The sequence below is a fragment of the Rhinolophus sinicus genome, linkage group LG13 (assembly GCF_036562045.2).
Source record: "Rhinolophus sinicus isolate RSC01 linkage group LG13, ASM3656204v1, whole genome shotgun sequence".
In the NCBI taxonomy this organism is placed as follows: Eukaryota; Metazoa; Chordata; class Mammalia; order Chiroptera; family Rhinolophidae; genus Rhinolophus; species Rhinolophus sinicus.
The window spans coordinates 16,427,454-16,450,474 of NC_133762.1; the positions used below are offsets into that span (position 1 = coordinate 16,427,454).

A 23,021-nucleotide genomic window follows, 5' to 3' on the forward strand; every position below is an offset into this window, starting at 1 on the left:
CTCTTTTAATATTTACAAAGCTAATCTACTATCTATGTTACGTACTTCTAAAAGAATGCCAGTCTAGCAGAATTCATTCATTCTACAAAAATTTATTGAGTTCCTCTTATTAGTAGAGGCACTAAGTGAAACACAGGCGAAATCACAGTTCTTGTCCTCAATGCTCCCTCGCTCACAGTGATAGGACAAGGAGATCTACCTTTTTGGTTGCAGGGAGTCAGAAAAGGTGTCTTTTAGGAAACACTTGTGCCGGCTCTGGAAAGTGGAATAGGACTTTTCTAGGAGGGAAATAAGATAAAATGTTTTGAGCCCCTTCTACGGGTCAGACACCTTACATAGAGGATTTGATATACTCCTCACACAAAAGTGATCGGAGAGGTTTTTATTGTTCCATTTTTTACAGGTTAAAAAGCATTAAGTCAGTTGTTCAAAGTTACCTAGCAGGTGAACTATGGAGACTGAAGATGCGAACTTGATGTGTCTCCTTTATTTCAAGGCACCACACTTCTTCCCAGCACAAAGGGAAATATGACTAATATTTTTAAATGCTGTATGATGCCATCTATATAAAGGTGAGGAACAGGGAAAACTTACATTCTACCGGTAAAGGTTTTCCTGGGTACTTGCTAAGTTAGGCATTCCTTCTGTGCAATCATCTTTTGCTTTGCTATCTGCATGTTGTAAGCTTACGCTTATTGAACACTTTACCATGCATGCCAGCTACTTGTGTAAACACATTATATTATTTAATCTTCACAACAACTCTTTAAGGTTGTCTTATTACTCTGCCCATTTTGTAAGTGAGCAAACTGGTTTTCAAGGGCCAAATAACTTGGCCAAGGTCACAGAACTGAAGTCGCGAAATTGGGCATCGGTGAAACGAATAAGGAGAGATACACTGAAGACTGAGAAATGGGTCCCGCCGCTTGGCTCGTGAAGGCCGATCTTTCCAGGTACGGTGCTGTGTTCCCCCAAATCTGCCTTTCTCCTTGAGGGAAGCGGGGACCGACACATGGAGTGGACGGCAGTTTCCGGCAGGAACAACGCTGGCAGGAAGACCCGGCATGGGGCGAAGCGGAAGAGCAGGGGGGGCGTGTTTTGCCCAGGGTGTCGTGGCGCCAGTCTCCCCGCCCTCAATCGACCGGCGGTCGCCTCGCCGCGGCCCGTCCCCTGTGCCGTGCGACCCAATCAGCGGCAGGGCCTGGGCCCCGCCCCTCCGCCGAGGCTATATAGGCCAGGCCCGAGGAGCCCCGCGCCCCCCCATCCCCCCCACACACAGGTACGCACATACACACGGACACCGCGCAGCCGTGGGTTTGCGGGCTCCGCGTGGTACCCCACGCCTGCCCGCGCTGCGTGTCCCAACCTCCGCCGCGCCGCGCCGCCGCCGGCCTGAGCCCCGCCCGCGCCCGCTCGCCCCTCGGTCCGCCGCTGCCGGTGCGATGCAGCTGGGCCCGAGGCCCGCGACGCTGGGGCTGCTGCTGCTGTGCGCCGCGGCGGCCGGCGCCGGGGACGCGGAGGAACTGCACTACGCGCAGGGCGAGCACCGCGCCGACTACCATCGTGAGGCGCTGCTGGGCGGCCAGGTGAGGCGGCCGGGCCTGGGCTGGGAGGGCGGCCTTGCCCTGCGGCACCGCGCGCTTTGTGCCTGGACAAAGGGGGGAGCCCGGCGCGGCCGGGGCGGCCTGACCATGGGGGCCGGGCGGGACGCCGCTCGCTCTCGGGAACCCCGGGGCCTCCAAACCTGAGGACAGAGGGTGGCCCCAGACCCGGATCCTTTGTACCCTCGGATACGGGGCAGGGTCACTAAGGGTGTGTAGGCGCGGGGGCTTTGGAGAGCAAGTGTGGGCCACCCAAAAACCCCTGGGCAAGGGAGGCTTCTGGTAGCCCTGTTTTTCTCCATCATTTTGCCCCACTGATAGTAATGCTTGACCCCATTGTGTATCGCTTACCCTCCAAAGGAAGAAGTCGATGAATATGTGAAACTCACCCCCGAAGAGCAACACAAAAGATTGAAGTCAATCATAAAGAAAATTGACTTGGACTCAGATGGCTTTCTCACCGAAAGTAAGGACGTCCTACGCAACTAACAATGGAGAAATCCCTTTGTAGGGCACAGAAACACACTTACACAGGGGTGTCTGTTTAGGGTAGATTGCCAGTGTTCCAGCAAATCAGAGGTACTGTGAGAGGGTGAAAAGGACATAGTACGTTTTACATCTGGAAATCTTTAGACGTAGGATTCCAAGAAAACCCGGTGCTTTCTCCAGCCAGTAATCGGTAAACCACTGACCTGTACCTTCAGCAAACACCCCATTCTTCATAGGCCTTTTATCAGTGTCAACAGTGTGATTCCTTTTAGGAAAATATGCCAAAAACCTTCTTCCACTAAGTGATGTATTGCTCTATTGAGATAGGCTTCTTTAGAATTATAGGAATTTGCTTTTTATAAGCAAGTGGGAAAAGACCTGTTGCATATGAGTTATGTTTATTACATATTATTGCAGCTGGTAGAGCCTTAGAACCATCATGTCTCTTTGGCGAGATGAATAAACTGAAGCCTAGAGGGCAAGTGCTTTTTCTCAAATGAGTGGGAAAGCCTGGACTGGAACCCAAATCGTCTCTTAATTAATGTTTTAATATTCTTCACTTTAAAAAAATCTGAGCGGTCTTAACGTACATTCTATAGGCAGAAACGAAATTCACAGATTAAAAGAATATTCCAAATTGTGCAGTTGCCTCTTATTGCTTAATTCAAGTGATAAACCCTATCAGCTTTCTAAGTTGATCCTCAAAAATTCAGGAGCTAATTCGCTATAACTTATTTAAATGCAGCTCAGCATCTGAGGAATGAAGTTGCTGGAAAGAGAATCACAGACTGGAAAATTTAAGACGTGTTGTTAATAAAGTATTCGCATAAGTGCCATCAGGAATAGTAAGGTTTTGGTTCTTTCTACTTAAACAAGAAGAAAACCCTAGACTCTAATATCTAACAAGAAGGGGCCCATGTTTGGTCCCACTAGAAAGCACACAGAGCAGGCAGATTTGGAAGACTGTGGTACCTGTCAGGGCCTACATATGATCAAATAGGTAATAGTAAACTTTTAAAAAATACGAAGTTAAAAAGAACTTAGTCCAAATGTGAATTTTACAGATAAGAGAACAAAAACATGAGAGGGTGAATGTCTCCTTATAGCAAGGCTCAAGTGTGAACCCACATTTCTGGTCACTGCTCCATTATGTGTTCTATTATGCCATGATGAGCTCTCTAGACAAACTAGAAGAAACCCTCATTCTTGAAGATCATTGAGGGAATTTTCCTAATTTGCACTTTAAAGGTCAGGACTGAACTTAAGTTTTTGAGAGACAGCAAAGGTCAGTGGAAGGAGTTTGGGCTTTGAAGCCAAAGGTAGGTTTGAATGTGGACTCTGCTGCTTGTTATCCATGAGTCCTCGATTGCAAACCCCCGTTTCCTGAACTGTCAAATAGTGATTAGAATGGGCTTGTTTTGAAAGTTAGAGACAACGTGTGTAGAAGGTCTGTTACACAGTAATTCTTTACTACATGCTTGCTATAATTATTCTGCCCTGATTTAGAGTTTCAGGAGAGACTAAATGGGTCTTTTGTATTCATCTGGCCTCCCCCAAACCAGCAGAGGGGTACCACTCTACACCAAATGGTACACTCCTGCTATCCACACAGATGCTCATGTTCTCCTCCCCCTTTTCCTTTAATGCGTTGAAGTAAATATCTCTGAACAGATTTTTCAAATTTGATCTGAAAGTGGACATTAGAGATTTAGAAACTTGTTTTCCCATGTCTTCAGGTACCAGGTTAAGACAGAAAGCTGTTACAAGAAAGTCATAAATCATAATTGCTACCCGTAACTTGTGTTAAAGTTTCCTCCAGATGTTTCATGTCATGGTTACGGGGAGTAGACCGTAACAGGGTTTCTCAATCCTCAGTCACATAAACACCTTTTCATAGTGTAGGCCATACCTACTTACCATCTATTATTTCCTTAGTATAGTTTTGATCAACTCCATATGAAATTTAAAGGAAAATTTTATATTACTGTCATAAATGAAAAACATTAAAATAAATAGGTTATTCAGAGATGTGTGCTTCCTGAGATAACTGTGATAGCAAAGGTTATCTGCGGTTTATGAATGATATTTTTTTAAAATCAAGTGCTATTTGGGCCAATTACTAATTCATTTAATAAATACTTATTTAGCCAGGGGATTCCTAAGCACTTGGAGTGCTTTGATGAACAAAACATACACAAACTCTGCACTCAAGGAGCTTACACTCTATTTGGAACACATAATAGTCTCAGATTTGAAACGGTTCTCCCCAACTCTTGCTCCTACTTCTGTGACTACAACTGAGCCAATTCTCATTCAGTCTTTGCCAACACTGAAGTTTGTTTTTCTTTTACAGAAGGTTTAGAAATCATCCTCTGTGAGAATTACTGTTACATTTATTGTATTCTGGGAAATTCCCATAGGTGAACTCAGTTCATGGATTCAAATGTCTTTTAAACATTATGCTATGCAAGAAGCGAAACAACAGTTTGTTGAATATGACAAAAACAGTGATGGTAGTGTGTCGTGGGATGAGTACAACATCCAAATGTACGACCGTGTGATTGACTTTGATGAGAACACAGCTCTAGAGGATGCAGAAGAGGAATCTTTCCGCCAGGTGAGTAACTTGGCGCGAGCTTTCCTTTTGATCATATCCGTTCACTTTATTTTCCTGCACGAAGAAGCATGCAGCCTGAGGTCAGACAGGTATGCCTTGTTCTCTGGGCACTCGCCTGTCCATCACAGTTGTCACTTTTATGCTTTCCTTTCTGGCTAGATTTAGTACTCTTATTTTGGACTACCTATGTTATCCCTTGCATCTGTTTTTCTCAGCTGTATCATTTGTTCTCATTTCCAGAGGACAGTGTCTCATTTCCTTTCTAATGAATTTTGAATATGTATATATCTCAATATTTTAATTTTTATAGTACTGAACAGTTTCATAGCATATTTAGTAAGAAGACTATAATGGGCTCATTCCCATTGGTTGTTTTTTTTTCTCCCCCTTTCTTCCGCCTCCACCGCCCCCTCCGGTTCAAGCACTTGTTTCTCAAGTCTAGTTGTGTAGGACACAGCTCCCTGGCCCATGCTGGTATTATGAGTCTTGCGCTCCCCACCAGGTTGTCGGTCGGTCTCTCACAGCAGTTCTCGCCGCCTGCCAGCCGCTCACTCTGGCTGCCAGCCACTGAGGCTGGCGACTGGCAGCATCCAACAGCCCAAGGCAGCCCACACCGACCTACAGCTGCTCACCGCAGCCCAGCTCTGGGGAGAGCCGTTGTTCACAATCTTAGCTGTAGAGGGCGCAGCTCACTGGCTCTTGTGGGAATCGAACCAGCCACCTAGGCGTTAGGAGCACAACGCTCCAACCACCTGAGCCTCCAGGCCAGCCCTCATTCCCATTGTTAAACACAGCTTTATATAAATTAACTCTTTAAAATAATTTTAAGTTGTGGTCAAATACATAACATACAATTTACCATTTTAACCATTTTTAGGTGCATCCAATGAGTGTTCAGGACATTCATATTGTTATACAACCAATCTCCATAACTCCGCATCATGCAAAACTGAAACTCTAATGTTATTAAACAGCTCCCATCTCCCCTCCTCCAGCCCATGGGGCAACCACCATTCCATGGTCTGTCACTGAGTCAGGCTATTCCAGGCAACTTACGGAAGTGGGAGCAGGCAGTATCGGTGTTTTTTTTGTTGTTTTTTTGGTGACTAGCTTATTTTAACTTCCGTAAGGTTTATCCATGCTGTAACGTGTCAAAATTTCCTTTCTAAGACTGGACCAAATGCAGAGTGTGCCAGAAAAATGTGTACACATTTTAAGAAAGGAAAAAAACTGTTAAAGTTGTAATACTCAATTTATATCAATAACAAAAGATGAATACAAATCAAGTTTGACTTCCGCCGTTACAAAGTAGTGCTCAAAGTGGTTAACCATCAGCATAATTTTAATACAGTTTTTTCCTGTCTTTAAATGTGTACACATTTGATGTTTATCCGTTCATCTAAATCAGGGGTGTCCAAACTTTTTTCAACATTTTTCACAAAGGGCCATATGCGGTAAAATACACAAACAGCCGGGCCCCTCACTCGAGGTGAAGTATGTATTGCCTCACCTGGTTTATTTAAGTAAACTAAATATATTTTTGGAATTTGCTGCGGGCCAATAAAAAATGGATTGCGGGCCACAGTTTGGACACCCCTGATCTAAATAGACAACGGTCTGCTTCAACTCTTTGGCTACTGTGAATAGTGCTGTTGTGAACAGGAGAGCACAAATATCTCTTTGAGACCCTGCTTTCAATTCTTTTGTGTACATACCCAGAAGTGGGATTGGTATTGCTGGATTGTATAGTGATGCTAGTTTTAAGTTTTTGAGGAACTGCAATACTGTTTGCCATAGTGGTGGCAGCATTTAAAATAACTCCTTTTTGAAGATTCAATATCACTGAGTTCTAGTGTGTCTCATGGTTTAATTGCTTTAAATACATGCTTCTTAGCAGAGCTGAGGAAGACAATATTTAGGAAAGACTTTAGTAAGTAGAAGAATTTTTCAAGACAAAATGACTGTTTTCTTGAGAAACTTTTTTTTTTTGTATAATTTTGTATTTCAAAATTAGTCTTTTTTAAGATAGTTTTTTACATATGGAAAAAAATTAAGACCAAATACCTTGTTACATACTGTTATGTCCCAAAACATTAGGCAAGGGTACTTGGAAAACATTTGAGCCTCTTCCATTTCTTAACTTACCCCATTATTAGTATCTACCTTGTAGTTTTTATTGTGGCCATATTTCATCATTGAACTTGTGACTTAGTTTAGAATCGTACTGGCCCCTTGGACTGTAGAGGCCATCGCCAGCTCCAAGTAGGTTGTTTCTCTGCTAATGCTTGTGCATATGCCCCCAGAAGCAGCCTTGGAGCGAGTCTGTCTGGATTTACATCCAGCTGTACCCTTAAGTTATGCAGCTTTGGGTACATTATATACCTGCCTTAAGCTTCAGTTTCCTCATATATAAAAAGGGGATAATGACAGTATGGAGAAATAGTAGTAAGAAGTAGTAGCTGTTGGACTGGTAAGCAGTGCCCATTGACTTAAGAATATTGTGGAAGAAAGCATGTGCAATTCGCATACGGTTATGTTTCCCATTTATATACACTCGGCCTTTAAAGATTGGTGAGGCATTTGCGAGCTATATCAGCTTTAGGATAGTAAGGATTTAATTTACAGGAGAGAATGTATCTTTTGTTACCCCTTTTTTTTGTTCTCCTTTGGCCCTTCATCTTACTGATGAAGATTTATACCGAAGACAGTATAAGTTAGTCTTTTCACTTCTTAGTGTCTAAACGAAGACAAATGATGATAATGAGATTTGCGATTTCTGTCAACTAGGTATCCTCCTTTACCAAAGGAATTATCTTAAAAGCATCATTTGTGTTCTGAGACTTGTCTAAAACCAAACGATGGTATGATGCTATGACTTTCTTGCCACAGAACAACAGAGAAGTTAAATACAGTATTTTAAAATCTTACTATTACTAGATTCTAATAGTGCCCTTATGTTTTCTTTTGGCACCCAAAAGATTTAAATACTATCCTATCAAAATGTAAGGAATGTGTTAGTGCGTGTTTTTTTTCATCTGTATTCTTGAAAAGGGGTGATGTAATAGATGATGGTGTTAAGAAGAAAATCTTCACTTTGAAGAGATACTTGACTCATTAATTTCAACTGCTTTAAAAAACAGTTTTTCTTTTAAAAGATGTTTGGTTCTAAGGCAGCGTCCCTCACCTTGGTACTCATACATGTTGACTATAAGACTCTACATCTTAGGAATGAGTTAGATGGATCTTAATAACTGAAAGAAATTGACGGATCCCTGAAATGAACATTTCTCAGTCAGGCTCCTACTACTGGTTATTCTTTGACAACCCAGAAATATGTCTCTACAGAAGTTCTAATCATAATACTTTATTAGAATTTTATACCATTCCCTAAAAGTGGAATAACCCGTAAAGGTAGAGTGGAGTGTAAAGATGAACTCGGAAATAGCTGCATTTTTCTCCAAAATAAATCAACGCTAATCAATGAGTCTTAATCAAAGTTACACACTAAACATGATACCACCAATAAAATAATCATAAGAAGTACTTGGAGGTCCAAATAATTTTTTCTCTATTGAAACTTATTAAAAACAATAATCTATTTGATACCTGAATTTCATCTTATTTTTAATGTTTCCATGTAGAGAGTAGAGATAACTTGGAATAATGACCCTCTCAGACTGCAATATCCGAAAAAGCATTTCTTTATGGTATGATGAACAAATACAGTCGTCACTTTAAAGTAGGATAATTGAAGTTTGGGGACCTGCCTGGCTTCTGATGTGCATGTATAAGCAACATTTGTTTGTGTAATATCTATTCTTACAGAGGACTAATTAGAATTTTAAAGACCTAGATATTTATTCTGGTATCACAAATGATGTATCTCCTCAAGTAAAATCATTAGCCTACCAAAACACGGCAGTTTTGTCCCGCACAAGTTTGTTACAATAAAAAAAGAAATGATTGGTAGTTTCTACCTGTTGACTACTTACTATATGTTAACACTGTCTATCCTCCCCTGGAATACAAGGTTTTTATACTGTATAAAAGAGTGTTGAGGTCTTATAAAACTGACAGTTTGTTTTTGTTATCTTCTAGAAATGAGTTGCTCTTAAATTGTGCTCTTCAAATGACTGAATAAAACAGCTTTTAAAAATCACATTTCAATTTATTTACAAAATTTGAGACATGTGAACCAGAAAATTACTTTCTTAAAAAATTAATGTTTGTTGAAAGAGATCCTTTCTTCATAAGCAAGTTTGGCCAAATTCAGCTACCTCTGTTAAAACATGGACCTTTTTTGCTCCAAATTCAAGGGTTCTTTCATAAGGAAATCTAAGCATGTAGTATTTTGAGTAGTTATTCAAAAAGAAATTGATTGACTCGACAAAGCACATCAAGCTCTTACTTGTCTGTTGTTTCCCATGTTAAACCTGAACGTACACAGAATGTAAATTTCTTGGTCTAGTTATTTTAAAAGTATGAAACATTGAGTTAAAAGCAGCTATTTGGAAACAAGTTTGTTTGTTTTTTCTTCTCTGTCAGAATTGGGTGAGTAACTGACTGTGGAATCTGAATGTTTAAAAGATGAATTGTTTTGCAGAAGAAGTGAGACTCCTCTGTAAATGTGTGCCACCTAACTTCCATTATTCTAGAAAACTGAAAAGAGCATTTCTTGTCAACAGTGAAACACATGAATTAACAGCTTCTAAATTATTTGAAATTGTAACTTTTCAAAACGGTGCAGTTTAATACACATCACTTTATAGAAAGTAAAGTTATTCCCAGAAATACTCAAAATAGAATTTATGTAGAATTAACAGTATAGCACTATTGACTTCCCAAGGCTTTTGATTACACAATGTCCTTTGAAAATTAATTAAAAGTAGCCCTGTCCCAAAGAGCTGCGAATTGATTTATTACTTGAGTATATTTTAGGAAAAGAATAAAGGAAGATGAGTATGAGAAAGTAGACACGGGTGCGTTTATTTAATCTCAAAATAGGCCCATTTCAGCTTTTGATATATGTATATCTGAACATAGAGAATTAGCACTATAAATTGCCTCCTAAGAATAGACTTCCAAATAGGTACATACACCGAAACTATTCTGAGTACTATTTTTCTCAAACCTGTGTGTGTGTATTACAATTTTATTTATAACAATATCTACTACACCATTCTGACCAGAAAGCTTAACATATTTTTGAAAAGTCATTTCAAAGACCAGAAACAACTTAAAAATGGCACAGTAAGAATTAATGCAAAGACAAACAAAAAAAGAATGAATGCATAGTCTAAATTTATTGCTTTTTGGGCATTCCACAAGTATTGAGATTGATTGTTAAAGAAGATAGTGCGTAGTACTGTAGAAAAAACAAGGAATCCAAGTTCAACAAATTTAAGCTGTATTTCTGACATCCTTTCAATCATTTCATCTCAGTTTTTCTATCAATAATGGTAGTTTGTAACTTTTATGAAATAATTAAGTTTTACTAATTGTTTAATGGGTATTCTGATCCCTATTGCTAACTGAGATTTTCTTTTTTTAATTATAAATTTTTCAATTAAAAAAAAACACAGTTAAAACCTTTTTCTTCCACCCCCCACCTCTGGCAACCACCAATCTGTTTTCTGTATCTATTTGCTAGGTTTTTGGTTTGTGTTTTTTTTTTCAGGTTCCACATGTATTAGAGATCTTACAGTATTTGCCTTTCTCTGTCTGATTTATTTCACTGAGAGTAATGCCCTTGAAGTCTATGCATGTTGTGACAAATGGCGGGATTTCTTTCCTTGTATTTTTTTTTTTTTTACTGAATAATAATCCATGTTCTATACGTAGCATAATTTTTTATCTATTCAGCCACCGATGGACGTTTAAGTCATTTCTATATCTAGGCTATTGCGAATAATGCTGCAGTGAACATGGGGGTGCTTGCTTATACGTGTCTTTTGGAGTTGGTGTTATTTTTTTCATCGGATAAATACCCAAGTAATGGAATTGCTGAATCATAGTGTAGTTCTGTTTTAAATTTTTGAGGGACTTCCATACTGTATTCCATAGTGGCTGCATCAATTTACAATCCCACCAAAAGTACACAAGGATTCCTTTTTCTCTACATCCTCACCAACTTTTTTTTGTTAATAGCTGCTCTAACAGGTGTGAGGTGACACCTTGTTGTGGTTTTGATTTGCATTTCCCTGGTGATGAATAACTTTCACGTGTATGTTGGCCATCTGTGTGTCTTCTTTGGAAAAATGTTCAGACCTTCTGCCCCTTTTTCCATCAGATTTTTTTTTGTTATTGAGTTGTATGAGTTCCTTATATATTTTGGATTTAGCCCCTTATCAGGTATATGATTTGCAAATACTCTCCCATTCCATAGGTTGCCTTTTCATTTTGTTGATGGTTTCCTTTGCTGTGCAGAAACTGTTTAGTTTGATGTAGTCCCATGGGTTTATTTCTGCCGTTGTTGCTTTTGGTGTCAGATTATGCCAATTTTTTGTTTGAGGGAACCAGGGAGGTTAAGCAATTTGCCTTAAGAAACACAGCTAGTAGTAAGTGGCATTTCTGGAATTCAGATCTGAGTCTCTAACACTGGGGCCTGACTCTACACTGCCTCTAAATGTTCGTTATTTGCCCAAACAACCTTCAAAGGGATGGCATGAAGATAAAATAAGATAATATATGAAAATGTACTTTAGATTTCACATAGTTTGTATTTTTCAAAGTATTGTTCATGATGATATAGTGTGGATGAGACTTCTAAACATCTTCAATATTTAATTTTCAAAGCTTCATTTAAAGGACAAGAAGCGATTTGAAAAAGCTAACCAAGATTTAGATCCTGGTTTGAATCTGGAAGAATTTATTGCTTTTGAGCACCCTGAAGAAGTTGATTATATGACGGTAAGGAAGAAATATTTTAAGAGAATTATTGAGTGACCAAAAGTTTACAACCTGTTTTTACTGTCATTAAACTGAATTGTATAGCAACCCGAATTTTAAGAGACAGGAAGATCTTAAGTTCTCCCCGTTAAGATGAGTGGGAAGAAGGGTTTCTGGGGGTAGGGGTGCTTATTGGGAGGAAAAAGATAAAGGACCAAGAATATTTTTAATCTCTGTGATATATATGCGCATCAGCCTTCCCCCAGCTATATTACGTTTCATAAGCTCATTACCTTCAGTGCCCTCCTTGTACTTTGGTTGCACTCTAGGTTTAACTCAACCAACGTTGATTGAGTTCCTACTATGGTTTCGCAAGATTCTTGAGAGCAGAAATTATCTTATTGGAGGGTAAAGATTAATATAACAAAGTAGACTTCAGGTTTACATTGAGGTTTGTCGCCTGGCATCTGCCTCCAGCTGTGAGGCTTTGTGCTCTGGGTGTTTCAGGGAGGGAAGGTATACCTTTTTGTGTAATAGGTCCTAGTCAGATGCTGTGGCCCCTAGAGCAAGTCGCAGGTGCATTTTTGTCCAGGGCTCAGTGACAAGACGTGGTACCACCTTCAGTGCCACTTCTCTTGCCATTATGAGTCTTCTGACTTCTCACTTGGCACAAAAATACATGACCTAGTTCATGAACAAATTGTGCCGGGCACAATTTGATTGAGTGCCAAAATTAAGTTGGGACAAGCTAATTGAGCCCTGTCTGGCAGATGGGACTCTGGATCTTTGGGAAATAAGGAGCATTTGAAGGTGAGGAGGGGAACGGCCGGTGAAAGCGACAAAACAATTTCGGCATTATGTGTTGTGCACTGTGGGTTAGGCATCGTGTTAGGAGTGCAACGTGGCGCTGCAGTGACAGGCTTGACCAACGCTGTGAAGAAAGAATAGCAGGAATGTTGACTGACTACATAACATGGGAAGGGAAGAGTCAGACATGACTCAGTCTTGTGTAACACCATGAAGGAGGTGCCAGGATGTCCTGTGATAGTGCTGAGCTGGCTTGATGGCCGCACAGAAGCTTACCTTGATTTTCTCTGTGTAACCCATCTTCCCTGTTGGGGTACATTGGATGTAGAAAAGGGCGAGAGTGCAAGATCAACTAAGTGATTCAACTTTTCGTTAAAAGTCAGAATATAAAGATATTTTCATTCATGTAGCTCCAAAGAATAGCTTAACCATGGCAGCATTATTGAAAAAAGTCTCATTTCCCAAGAGGAAAAATCATTTTCATCAGTGATTCTTTTATTAGATCACAGACTCCTTTAAAAATATGCAAAGTATGGACACTGTCCCAGAAAAGTCAAATATGCTCGTATGCACCAAATATTGGATTATAATTTCAGTAGATTCTCTCTCTAAAACCAATCTTTGAATCTGCAGATTAAGATTTCTTGATTTCATCAACTATATGGTGACAGAAGGAGAACTGACTCTGGGTGGTGAACACACAATGGGATTTATGGATGATGTCATACGGAATTGTACACCTGAAATCTATGTAATTTTACTAACAATTGTCACCCCAATAAATTAAAAAAAAAAGATTTCCAGATTTCTATATATGAAATCTGAAATACTTAGAAAACCCTCAACTTGTATTTCAGTGTCAGCTCATACAGATTAAATGAAGCTCCTGGATCTGGCTAGAATTGGACTGTTGAGATTGTATTTTGTTACAGTTGTGATGCTGCCATTTGGACTGAAAGATGTTCACGTAGCAGCACATAGTGACAAAACGAGTTCAGTAGCTGTGACCTGTGACGGGCAAGGCAAGGAAGACTAGGAACTAAGATGGTAGCTCAACAGTGCATCAGACTCATGGGTACTTGAATGTGCTTCAAGACACAGAAGAAGGAGCTGATGGAGAAAACACTGAAGCAGTGGGAGAGGCCAGAGTTCAGGGTGAGAGCACGTGCTCAGGAGGCACCAAGTATGGAGTCGAAGACAGCTGTGGGCTTTGCCCTAGAGAAGACGTGTCAGGCAGCTTTAACTCCTGAGATCAAAGAGAAGGATGACAGCAATGGGCATCAAAGTAGAGGTCACTAGAGGTGAGAGGCAGTGCTGGTAAACGAGGCATTTCAGAGGAACTGGACCACAGTGGGAAACATTGGACAGGGTGTCTTTGCCTAGAGTATTGGAGCGAGTTACGGTAAGGCTGAAAGAAAGTGAAGGTTTCAAAAAACAGCTGTAGGGTATGTGTTAGGGAAACTGAGGCAGGGAGCGACCTCCAGGCTGAAGTGAGAGCCCACTGAAATGGCTCGAAAAATTCTAGGGACTAGGCTTATATTGTTGTATCTGTTTTTAACTTCATGACTGGAGTAAAGGAGAAAGTGATGTGGGTCTGTACTGGGTGGGGATTGGCATAAGAACGGGGTGCAGGAGGGTGTAGGAAGGCACTAAGGGAAATACTATGGCAGCTGGCTGTGAAACAGATTGGCTTGCGTCAAGTGTGACTAGGAAGGGTGGGATATTTGGGTTTGACAGATGGATTGGTTGGTGAGAAGCCTTGGTAAGGGCGAGAACAGCTTTGGAGGTCGATTTGGTGGGAGGGGAACCAAAGTGATTGTTTTTAGTGATCCAGACACATTTTGATCTGGAGGTAAAACAACAGTTCTGCAAAGAGATCTCAGCTCAGGATTCTGGGTGATGAATGGATTGTCGGGAAAGTGGAGGTAAAATGATGTCATTCTTGAGAAGGAGGGAGTGTGCAGAAAGTAGGAGCGTTCAGTGCTAAGGTTATTTAATGGGCTGAAGTGGAATTCTGAACAGTAGAAGCCTAAGGGTATTGAATTTCAAGTTACTTAATATTTGGCTTTTTTTTTTTTTTAAATTGGGGAATATTGGGGAACAGTGTGTTCCTCCAGGGCCCATCGGCTCCAAGTAACTGTCCTTCAATCTAGTTGTGGAGGGTGCAGCTCACTGGCCCATGTGGGTATTGAACCGGCAACCCTGTTGTTCAGAGCTCGCGCTCTAACCTACTGAGCCATCCGGCCACCTCAATATTTGGGATTTTATTCCTGATTCTAAATTCCAATGTTTAGAAAGATTGTCTTGCAGGCATGAGACAGTCAAATGATTATTTCTAGAGAAATTCTGTAGTAGGAGTGATTCAGGTGGAGGTACGATAGGATTGACAATTTTGTTACTAATTCTATTTTTTTTAATGAACACATACTAGGAATTTGTTATTCAAGAGGCTTTAGAAGAACATGACAAAAATGGTGATGGATTTGTTAGTTTGGAAGAATTTCTTGGGGACTACAGGCGGGATCCAAGTAAGTTGCCTGGGGGTGTGTAATGGGGCATTTACTTAAAGAAAGAACTTGAAAGACAGTCTTGTTCGTTTTGAGCTCTGTGTGACCAGGAAAAATGCAACAAGAAGAATTTGCAGGATTTCTACCTGTTCTTCGAAGTTACATATAATACAGGCAAAGCAGAGGGACTTACAGTTTATCTGAGAATGCTCTCGCTCACTTTAGTTCCATTGCTAGATTCAGACATAGAAAGTAATTATGAAATTAAATAAGAGAAGAAGTAAAAGTTGATATTTGTAAACAAAATCCTGTATCTTTGTATGTAGATTTTTAAAAGGGGAAAAGAAAAATACTGTAACCACTGGTGTGGACTATGGAAGGTGACTTACTGCGTGTTTGAGATGGGAGGAGTTTGCAGGCTTTTCTATTAGCAGCTGTCTGTCTTGAGAATTGCCGCTGAAAAGCACACCTGATTGTGAATGTCACTTAAAAATTACACATGGCACTACTTTGTAAGAAGAGTATGTGTGAAGTTTATATAGTTACATGATAGACAAACATATTACCCAACTCAAATTTGGGAAAAGTAGACATCAGAACAAATAGCAGCAGTTAACAGAATTAGTTTGTGATACTATGGAACAGTTTAAAAACTCTGAGTTGTTTAGACCTATGTGTCACCTTTGAAGATTACTATATAGCTTGTACTTATTTTAGCACTTTCAGTATTTCTGTTTCTTTGGGCATTCTTTATGTAGTAAGCTTTACATTCATTACTTGTATTCTAGGGATATATCAAAGTACTTAGTGTATACATGTGGTGTTCTTGTGTACGTATATTTGTGTATTCACGTGTGGTTTTTTTGGTTTTGTTTGTTTTTTGTTGTTTTATATATTAAGCAGCAAATGAAGATCCAGAATGGATACTTGTTGAAAAAGACAGATTTCTGAACGACTATGACAAAGATACTGATGGCAGGCTTGATCCCCAAGAGCTGCTGTCTTGGGTGGTGCCCAATAACCAGGGGATTGCACAGGAAGAGGTGAGTTCACGGGGAATGACTTTTCCCTGTGCACACGGTGCTACTGACAGGAAAGGAGGTTCCAAATTTTAAGCCAAAGAGAGAAGTGGCCGAGTTACTTAGTGGTTACTTAGTGGTCACTTAGTTACTTAGTGGTCAGCGCGTTGCTATTTCTTGATTTCAATCTAAGAATTGTTTCAGACTGTCAAGGAGACAAGGAAAGTAAGATTGAGTCATGTATTAATTTGATAGTACAGTGAATGCAATAATAAAAGTTCGTATTTACCTATAGGTTCTCATAATGGGTTAGATTAATTTTGTGTAACTTTGAGATATCCCGAAGTGGATTAGAGTTGGAAGGAGGCAGAACCCAGCAGAAATTAAGAAAGGAGCGAAAGGAAGCAGCTGTAGACAGACTGGTTGCAGTGTGTGATAGTTTCAGATACTCAGACAATGAGTGCACCTGAATGGTTTGGACAGATCTCATCACATGAAAATGCAAAACAACTTGCTGAAAATACTTGTTACACTCGACACCTTTTTGTTTTGTTTTAAAGGCTCTTCATCTCATTGATGAAATGGATTTGAACAGTGACAGAAAGCTCTCCGAAGCAGAGATTCTGGAGAACCAGGAGTTGTTTCTCACCAGTGAAGCCACAGATTACGGCAGACAGCTTCATGATGAACATTTCTATCATGACGAGCTTTAGTCCCTGGGTGTATCTGAGCAGAGTCCTGGCTCCTTTCATCATTTGTCACCAGCTTGACTTTTGTGATACAATATTGATGATGTTAATTTTCACTGAAGTTTTACTGCAGTCAGATGTATCTTAATATTGATTATAATTTTGACCTTTTATGAGAAAAACGAGACTACATTTATTTCAAAACATATTAAAGAAATAAAACAATATCGTGTCATAAGATAACAAAATATTTCCTAAATAGTCCATCTGTTTAGTACTGTATTGTGGAATATTTCTGAGTTCTATTTCCGTACTTGAAAAAAATGGAGGATTTTTAGATAATGCCTGAACAATATTAAAGGAATTTTTGACTGAGCTATCAATTTTTGTTTGTTTGCTTAAGTAGATTTAATTGGGTAACTGAACGAAGGATATTGTTTTTTGTTTTTAGCATTTTGTTTTAAAACCTTTAAAGGAACCTATTTAGAAGGACTTATACCTCACATATAAGTTGAGAAGTTATGCCTAATTTTAAAATGGTTTCTATAAAGGGTTTTACTGTATGAAATAGAACTTATATTTTTGCATATGTATAGATAGTAATTATATTTAATGTGTAACTATAGCTTTATTGTGTGTGGAGTTTGACATTGTACAGAACTCTTCTTTTTTGACTATTAAAAATGAAATGTACTACCTTTGTAAATGTTTGTTTTTCTTTAATGTTCCTGGTAAACCTTGAATTTAGCATAGGTTTTGTTGTATTAAATGTTGTCCGGCCTCATCCGATCCTGTATTTGGATGGTGAGTATTCTTAAAACTGTTAAATTATTTTTGTTACATATTCTTATATTGCCTTTTTTCTCTTTTTTTGTGAATAAATCATAGTTGAATGTACACGTGACACATTTCAGTTGCTATTGTAGCCAATGTGGTCTTGCTGTTTGGGCTAGAAATAATCGTAAGGATTACACAGCTTGAAATCACCAATGGAGGTCAGTATCAGTTATACCGAAATGAAAAATCATACGTGATGAGCATTTCTTCACACCTAAATAGTCAGTTTTGACCTTATTCAGGATGTCAACTAATTACGTTTGGGGGGAATAAGAAAAGTGAGCTGAAGAATTCATATTTTCCTAGCTCTGACCCACAGATAGTTTTTCTTTTCTCTTACATTTTTTGTGTGTGTGTGTTTGAAGAGGTCAGCTAGCATTCTGTTAATCTTTTAAAAGTCCCTTACACAGCATTCAGAGAGCTCAGGCCCTACAAGAATAACTGCAGGTCTTTGAATTGATTGCTCTGCTGCCCTCCCTGCTGATATGAGGTGTGAATGCAAGTCGTTAACTGCACACTTTGATGACAGGTTACTTACTCTAGGATCTAAAGTACAGGACTTCCATGTTACCCTACTACATCTGTCTGCCCATACAGTTGTGTGTTTTTAATTTATTGGGGAGACAATTGTGTGGTGAGAGGTGCTGCTGGCCTGAGCTGAGACAAGGGCCGTGAGTTTGGAGAGGAGCAGGGGTGAGAAGACCAGGGAGGGGCCTGGCCGAGTGCTGCCCCGAGGATGAAGCTGGCACAGATGTCGGAGTCATCACTCAGTGGACTTTGGCTGTTTGCACAGCACTAGGAGAGTTCATTCTGCCTCGAGACTATTTGCTAAACGCTTGCTATTTCCAGCCCTTGGAAGGTAGAGAAAGGACTGAGAAGGGAAGAAGGAGGGGGAGTGAGGGCCGATCACCTGTGGGGCAGGAGTCGACCTGCCTCACCTCACTGACCCCTCACTGTCACCCTGAGAGGGAGCGGTTATCCCCACCTGAGAGGCGAGGAGACTGACTTTCCATAAAAGTCTTTGCCTAAAGTCACACAGGTAGTACTTGGAGGTGACAGTCGTCAGCTCTGCACCTGTCAGGCTCAGTGCTCTTCACCCACCCCACCCACTCCCACCATAAGGAAGGTGCCACCCCAGACTCCCTTCTGAGCAGCCAGGAAGCTCTTGTCAGTTGTGACCTCAGAAGAAGGGAACATGGTCAGAAGCAGAGCCGTGGTCTGGGCTGAGGAAGAAATTTTAATTAAAAGGCTCGAGCTCAGGCATCGCTTAGCTGCTGGGGAGTTGTTGTCACAGGGATCTAGTGTTGCTTCTCCTCCTGTGAAGGGTCAGGCCACCACCTCCCTTCCCACCTGTCCCCATCCCCATCTGCCGGCCCCGGTCCCGCCCCAAACCCTGCCTGTGTGAGTGCCTGGCACGCTGCACCATTATCTTATGTGCATATTTTCCTCAATGGAATGACCAGGATTCCACCCATCGCTGCAAGGACTGTTTGGATCACTCTGTTTGTCCAGCATCTCCTGTGTGCACGCCCTAAGGGCCCATTTCAGCTTCGGTCCTGGACTCAGGACTGTGTTAGAATCAGTCTTCCTTTTAAGTACCATGTGAAATACAGATAATAATCGTCTCCGCCTTATCTGGAAAGGGGGAGCAGTGGGTGAGATGAGGCCTGTGAAGGGCCTCAAACAGGATTTATCTCACAGTGAGCTAATTTCTTCCCAGGTGTCCCGTTTCTCAATAAAACGCAGAGCAAGGAAACGCTCTCTGCTGCCATCTCGTGTGCATTTTGGAATTAACACCATGTGCAGGTCACCAGGAAAAGTGATTCTCTGCTGCCACCTCGTGGAAAACATGGGAATGACCCCCTTTTGGATGTCACCTGTAAATGCTATTCTTCCCTGCTCCCAGCTAGACAAGTTAGGCTCCAGTTTGTTTCTTTAAACACTTGAAGTGCCCACATCATCACCAATATCAACTTCATTTAAAAGTGTGAAAAAGCTTTGTAAATGATACATAAATGTGTTATCCTGAAGGTTCATTCTTTTTAGATAACAGAGAAAGAATGAGAAAAGACAAGGAAGGATACATGTTGGAAATTTGATGTTTGCCTGTAAGAATTTCCTAAGGTCCTTGTTCACAGTTAACTATGAGAGAGATACCTATTTAAAATATTAAGAAAGGTGAAACAGAGAGAAAGTAGAGTCAGTTACAGGACTTGTCCTTGCAGGGTGGAAATCTTTAGTTACTTTAAAGTAAATCAAGGATAAATAAAAAAGATATTGATGGGGTTATAACCAAAGTTTTACAACAGCTCTACCAAAAGCTGAATGTACCAAATAGACCCCTGATGGTCCCCCCAAAATGAAGGGCCTCAAACAAGTCACCTGTATTCTATCCCCGCGTGGAGAAACTTAAAACACCAGAGGGAAGCGATTACAATGAGAAATCTGACCAGGCCTCCCTTGGGTCAGCAGTCAGGATGGTTCAGTCCAGTAAAGATTGATCACAGGGCAGGGTCCCTTGGACTGACTTCTTTGCTGAGGAGGCAGAGAATTTTGACTCGAGAGCACGTAAAATGGTCAGAAAAGAGAAATTTCCAGGTTTCCTTCATATGGGAGTTCTTGACTAGGGGACCGAAACCCATCGGTGTAGCCCTGACTCAGGCTATGATTATGTTAAAAAAATATACAGAAACAGAAGTTTTGGCATGATGGTGGAATTTGGAATGTTGAAACAGGCTTTATTTGCATCTCTTTCACCTGATTGTATTGTGAAAATAGACCTCGTGTCTCAGTGGGGAAATGGGAAATGAAAACTGTCAGTGTTTTATTTTTGTTATCAGAGGGAAAGACTCTAGAAGTTATAATTTTAGTGCCCTCTTGGGTTAAGAGATTGTTTAGTAACACGAGAAATATTTACAGGGCCCCATCTGAAATGTGACAAGATACTGAATGGATTTATTAACCTATGGATCGGAAATTGGCTAAACGGAGACAGATTTTTCAAAGTGTGATAGGAATTTAAACAAAAGTCTCAGTACCTCCCCCACGCCCACCTGACGAGTAGATCAGAAATAGTAACACAGGCCACAACTGCCCAGGCCAGCGGAGCAAAGGAAGGAAAAAAAATTGGATATAATGTACATACATTTACTACCATGTGACGCCTTTGCATAGTCCCGCTCCCCAGACTCCTGAAACATTATCCGAGGCAAATAAAAACCGCGACACAGTGACCTCAGCGGTGGACTGGAAGACTCCAAGCAGGAGCCTGGAAACCCACCTGCCCTCCACACTGCATAGCATATATATACATATATACTATTGCTTTCTGGCAACAGAAACATACCTGCCATGTGTACCGAGCTTTTCCAAACGACCTGCAAACTGCCCATGCCTACACTAAAATCTAGAAGCACATCCCACCCCTTTTCCAAAATGTCATCTATGCCATGTGTCGTTTCACCGCCTGTGGAGCATTCATGCTTCTGCGAATTCCTCCTGCACGTGTATTAAAATTCCTGTAGGGTTTGGTAGGGGTTAGATGTGATGAGCCCTATGTCTGTCTTCTGAGTTTAAACTGTCAGTGACAACTGCGTATTTGTGAAGTTAGCCTCTCCGCATACGGAGGGCTGGGTTTTCTCTATTGAGTGTCTGCTCTTATCGATGTTTGGTTTTGGGGTTTTTTTGGTGTCTGTCTGTGGGTTGCGTGCGATTTGTCCTAAGAAGGAACTACCACGGGTACAGAACACAGGCACAGGCTCCCGTAAGCCTGTCTTTGGAGCTGGCCCTACATGCTGGGGGACTTAAGTGGCTCTCTCCAGACCGGCGTCTGCGGAGACAAACTTTGCTGTGGGTCCCTGTCTAGAAACCGCATGAGGGTTTTCCTTCCATCTAGTTCTGTGTCCTGGGAGCACAGCTCTGTGACCGGGAAACAATCCTCTCTGGTCTCTGTCATCGGCAAGCTGCAGTTTCCGCGGTGTACTTGGTGGCCAGTGGGATAGACTGGGGTTCCCAGTGCGCCTCTGCCTGGCCACGCCAGCTCCCAGGGGAGTGTGTCAGGAGCGGCCCCAGATCACAGGAGGCCTTTGTCGTCTTAACCTTCGTCACCGTTAGTGCTGGACAGATCCCAGTGCAGTCGCGCTGGGGGCCATGGAGGAGCAGGTTCCTGGCTAGAGCACCTCACGTTCTGTGGGAGACCGGAGACACTGTATGCTCCCCACCACCCTGACCGCCTGGGTGACGAAGGTCTGTGCTGTCTCTGTCTTTGTGACCCTTTGGCTCTGAGAGGGCTGTGTCCCTGGTCCTGTGTGTGTGGAGGCCTCTGACTTCCTGCCTGAGCTGTGAAGAGGCTGATGGGTGTGAGTCGCTGCTGAGACCTCGCTGTGCACGTTCAGAAGACGAAGTTTTGGAACAGGGGAAAACGCTAATTTGGAAACTGTTATAGAGATATCATGACAATCATTGTTTTTTTGGGAAAACATCTTATGTGTTCTCTACAATTACTGCTAATTGCGTTAATTTTTGACGATTGTGGGAAATAGGTTTGTATTTGTGCGGTAAGATGTTTTTTATGTTTGGGTGATATTACTAGTTTGTAATATTTGATGGGACTGAAGAAATTCAATACTTAATGTAATTTAAGAAATAAAATAGAAACTGACCAAATGTGTTTCAGGATCACGATAATTTGAAATATTTGATATTAAAAGTGGTAAGTTTAGTTTCATTACATAGTCACATTTTGGAAAGTTATTAACATAAAATATATTTGTTTTAGGTGGGTTTACAATATTAAGTGTATGTCTTATGTTACATAACCTGTCAAGAAGAGAGCTTGGGCAATTATTGACTCTGAAATCTCAATAAGCTTTAACTAATAAATACAATAGGTACAAATAAAAGGTTTTAAGTAAACTTCAGAGGTAATTATATTGTACATATACATTGAAAAGGCTCTAGGTGTCTTTGGTAATTTGAAACTGTACAGTTTCATTATCTCATTTATCTGATGAATATTCATTGAATGTCTAGACCATTTCCAAATAAGTGAAAATAGTGAAACACTAATTACTGAACATAGATTTATCAACGTTTTGCTATTTATTGTATAGTAACTTAATATATTTGGGTGTATTACTAAACATATCTTTTATCACATTAAAATTCCTTTATGTGCTATGAAGAAATATATTTCTAGAAATTATTCATTACAGTCATAACTATCTAAAGAACTCTGGTGTAACTGCACAATTTCTTACTTAGTTTTTACTAAAGATTAAGACGGACATTTAACTGTTCATACCTCTCTGCTCTTGTGAACAGAGCTGCTGCGGATTCAGGTATCAGCTTTTAACACCTGGCTTAGTTTTGGGGGGTATATTTCTATAAGGGAATTTGTTGAACCACAGAGGAATGTTTTGCGGGGTTGAAATTTCAAAGTATTGTATGCACAAGTCACACCATTTTACATTTTACATTTCCTAATTTCTCTACATTGTGGTGCCTTTTGTTAGTTTTACTTTTCTTGATTACAGCCGTTCTGGTTTGTGTGAGGGGCATTTATCACA

General features: G+C 40.7%; 1 protein-coding gene across 2 annotated transcripts; it reads left to right on the forward strand.

Moving 5' to 3' along the window:
- Window positions 1-1,241: 1,241 nt before the first annotated feature.
- RCN2 (reticulocalbin 2) lies at window positions 1,242-17,514 on the forward strand. 2 transcript variants are annotated; one of them, XM_074317330.1, is made up of 7 exons: window positions 1,242-1,586; window positions 1,962-2,067; window positions 4,511-4,707; window positions 11,503-11,616; window positions 14,834-14,930; window positions 15,810-15,952; window positions 16,489-17,514. In XM_074317330.1, exons 1-7 carry the CDS (start codon window positions 1,443-1,445, stop codon window positions 16,639-16,641), a joined length of 954 nt encoding a protein of 317 aa, XP_074173431.1. In that variant the 5' UTR covers window positions 1,242-1,442; the 3' UTR covers window positions 16,642-17,514. The 2 variants fall into 2 exon arrangements, with proteins under 2 accessions (XP_074173431.1, XP_074173432.1); XM_074317331.1 differs by having other exon boundaries at window positions 15,813-15,952; window positions 16,489-17,323.
- Window positions 17,515-23,021: the final 5,507 nt, after the last annotated feature.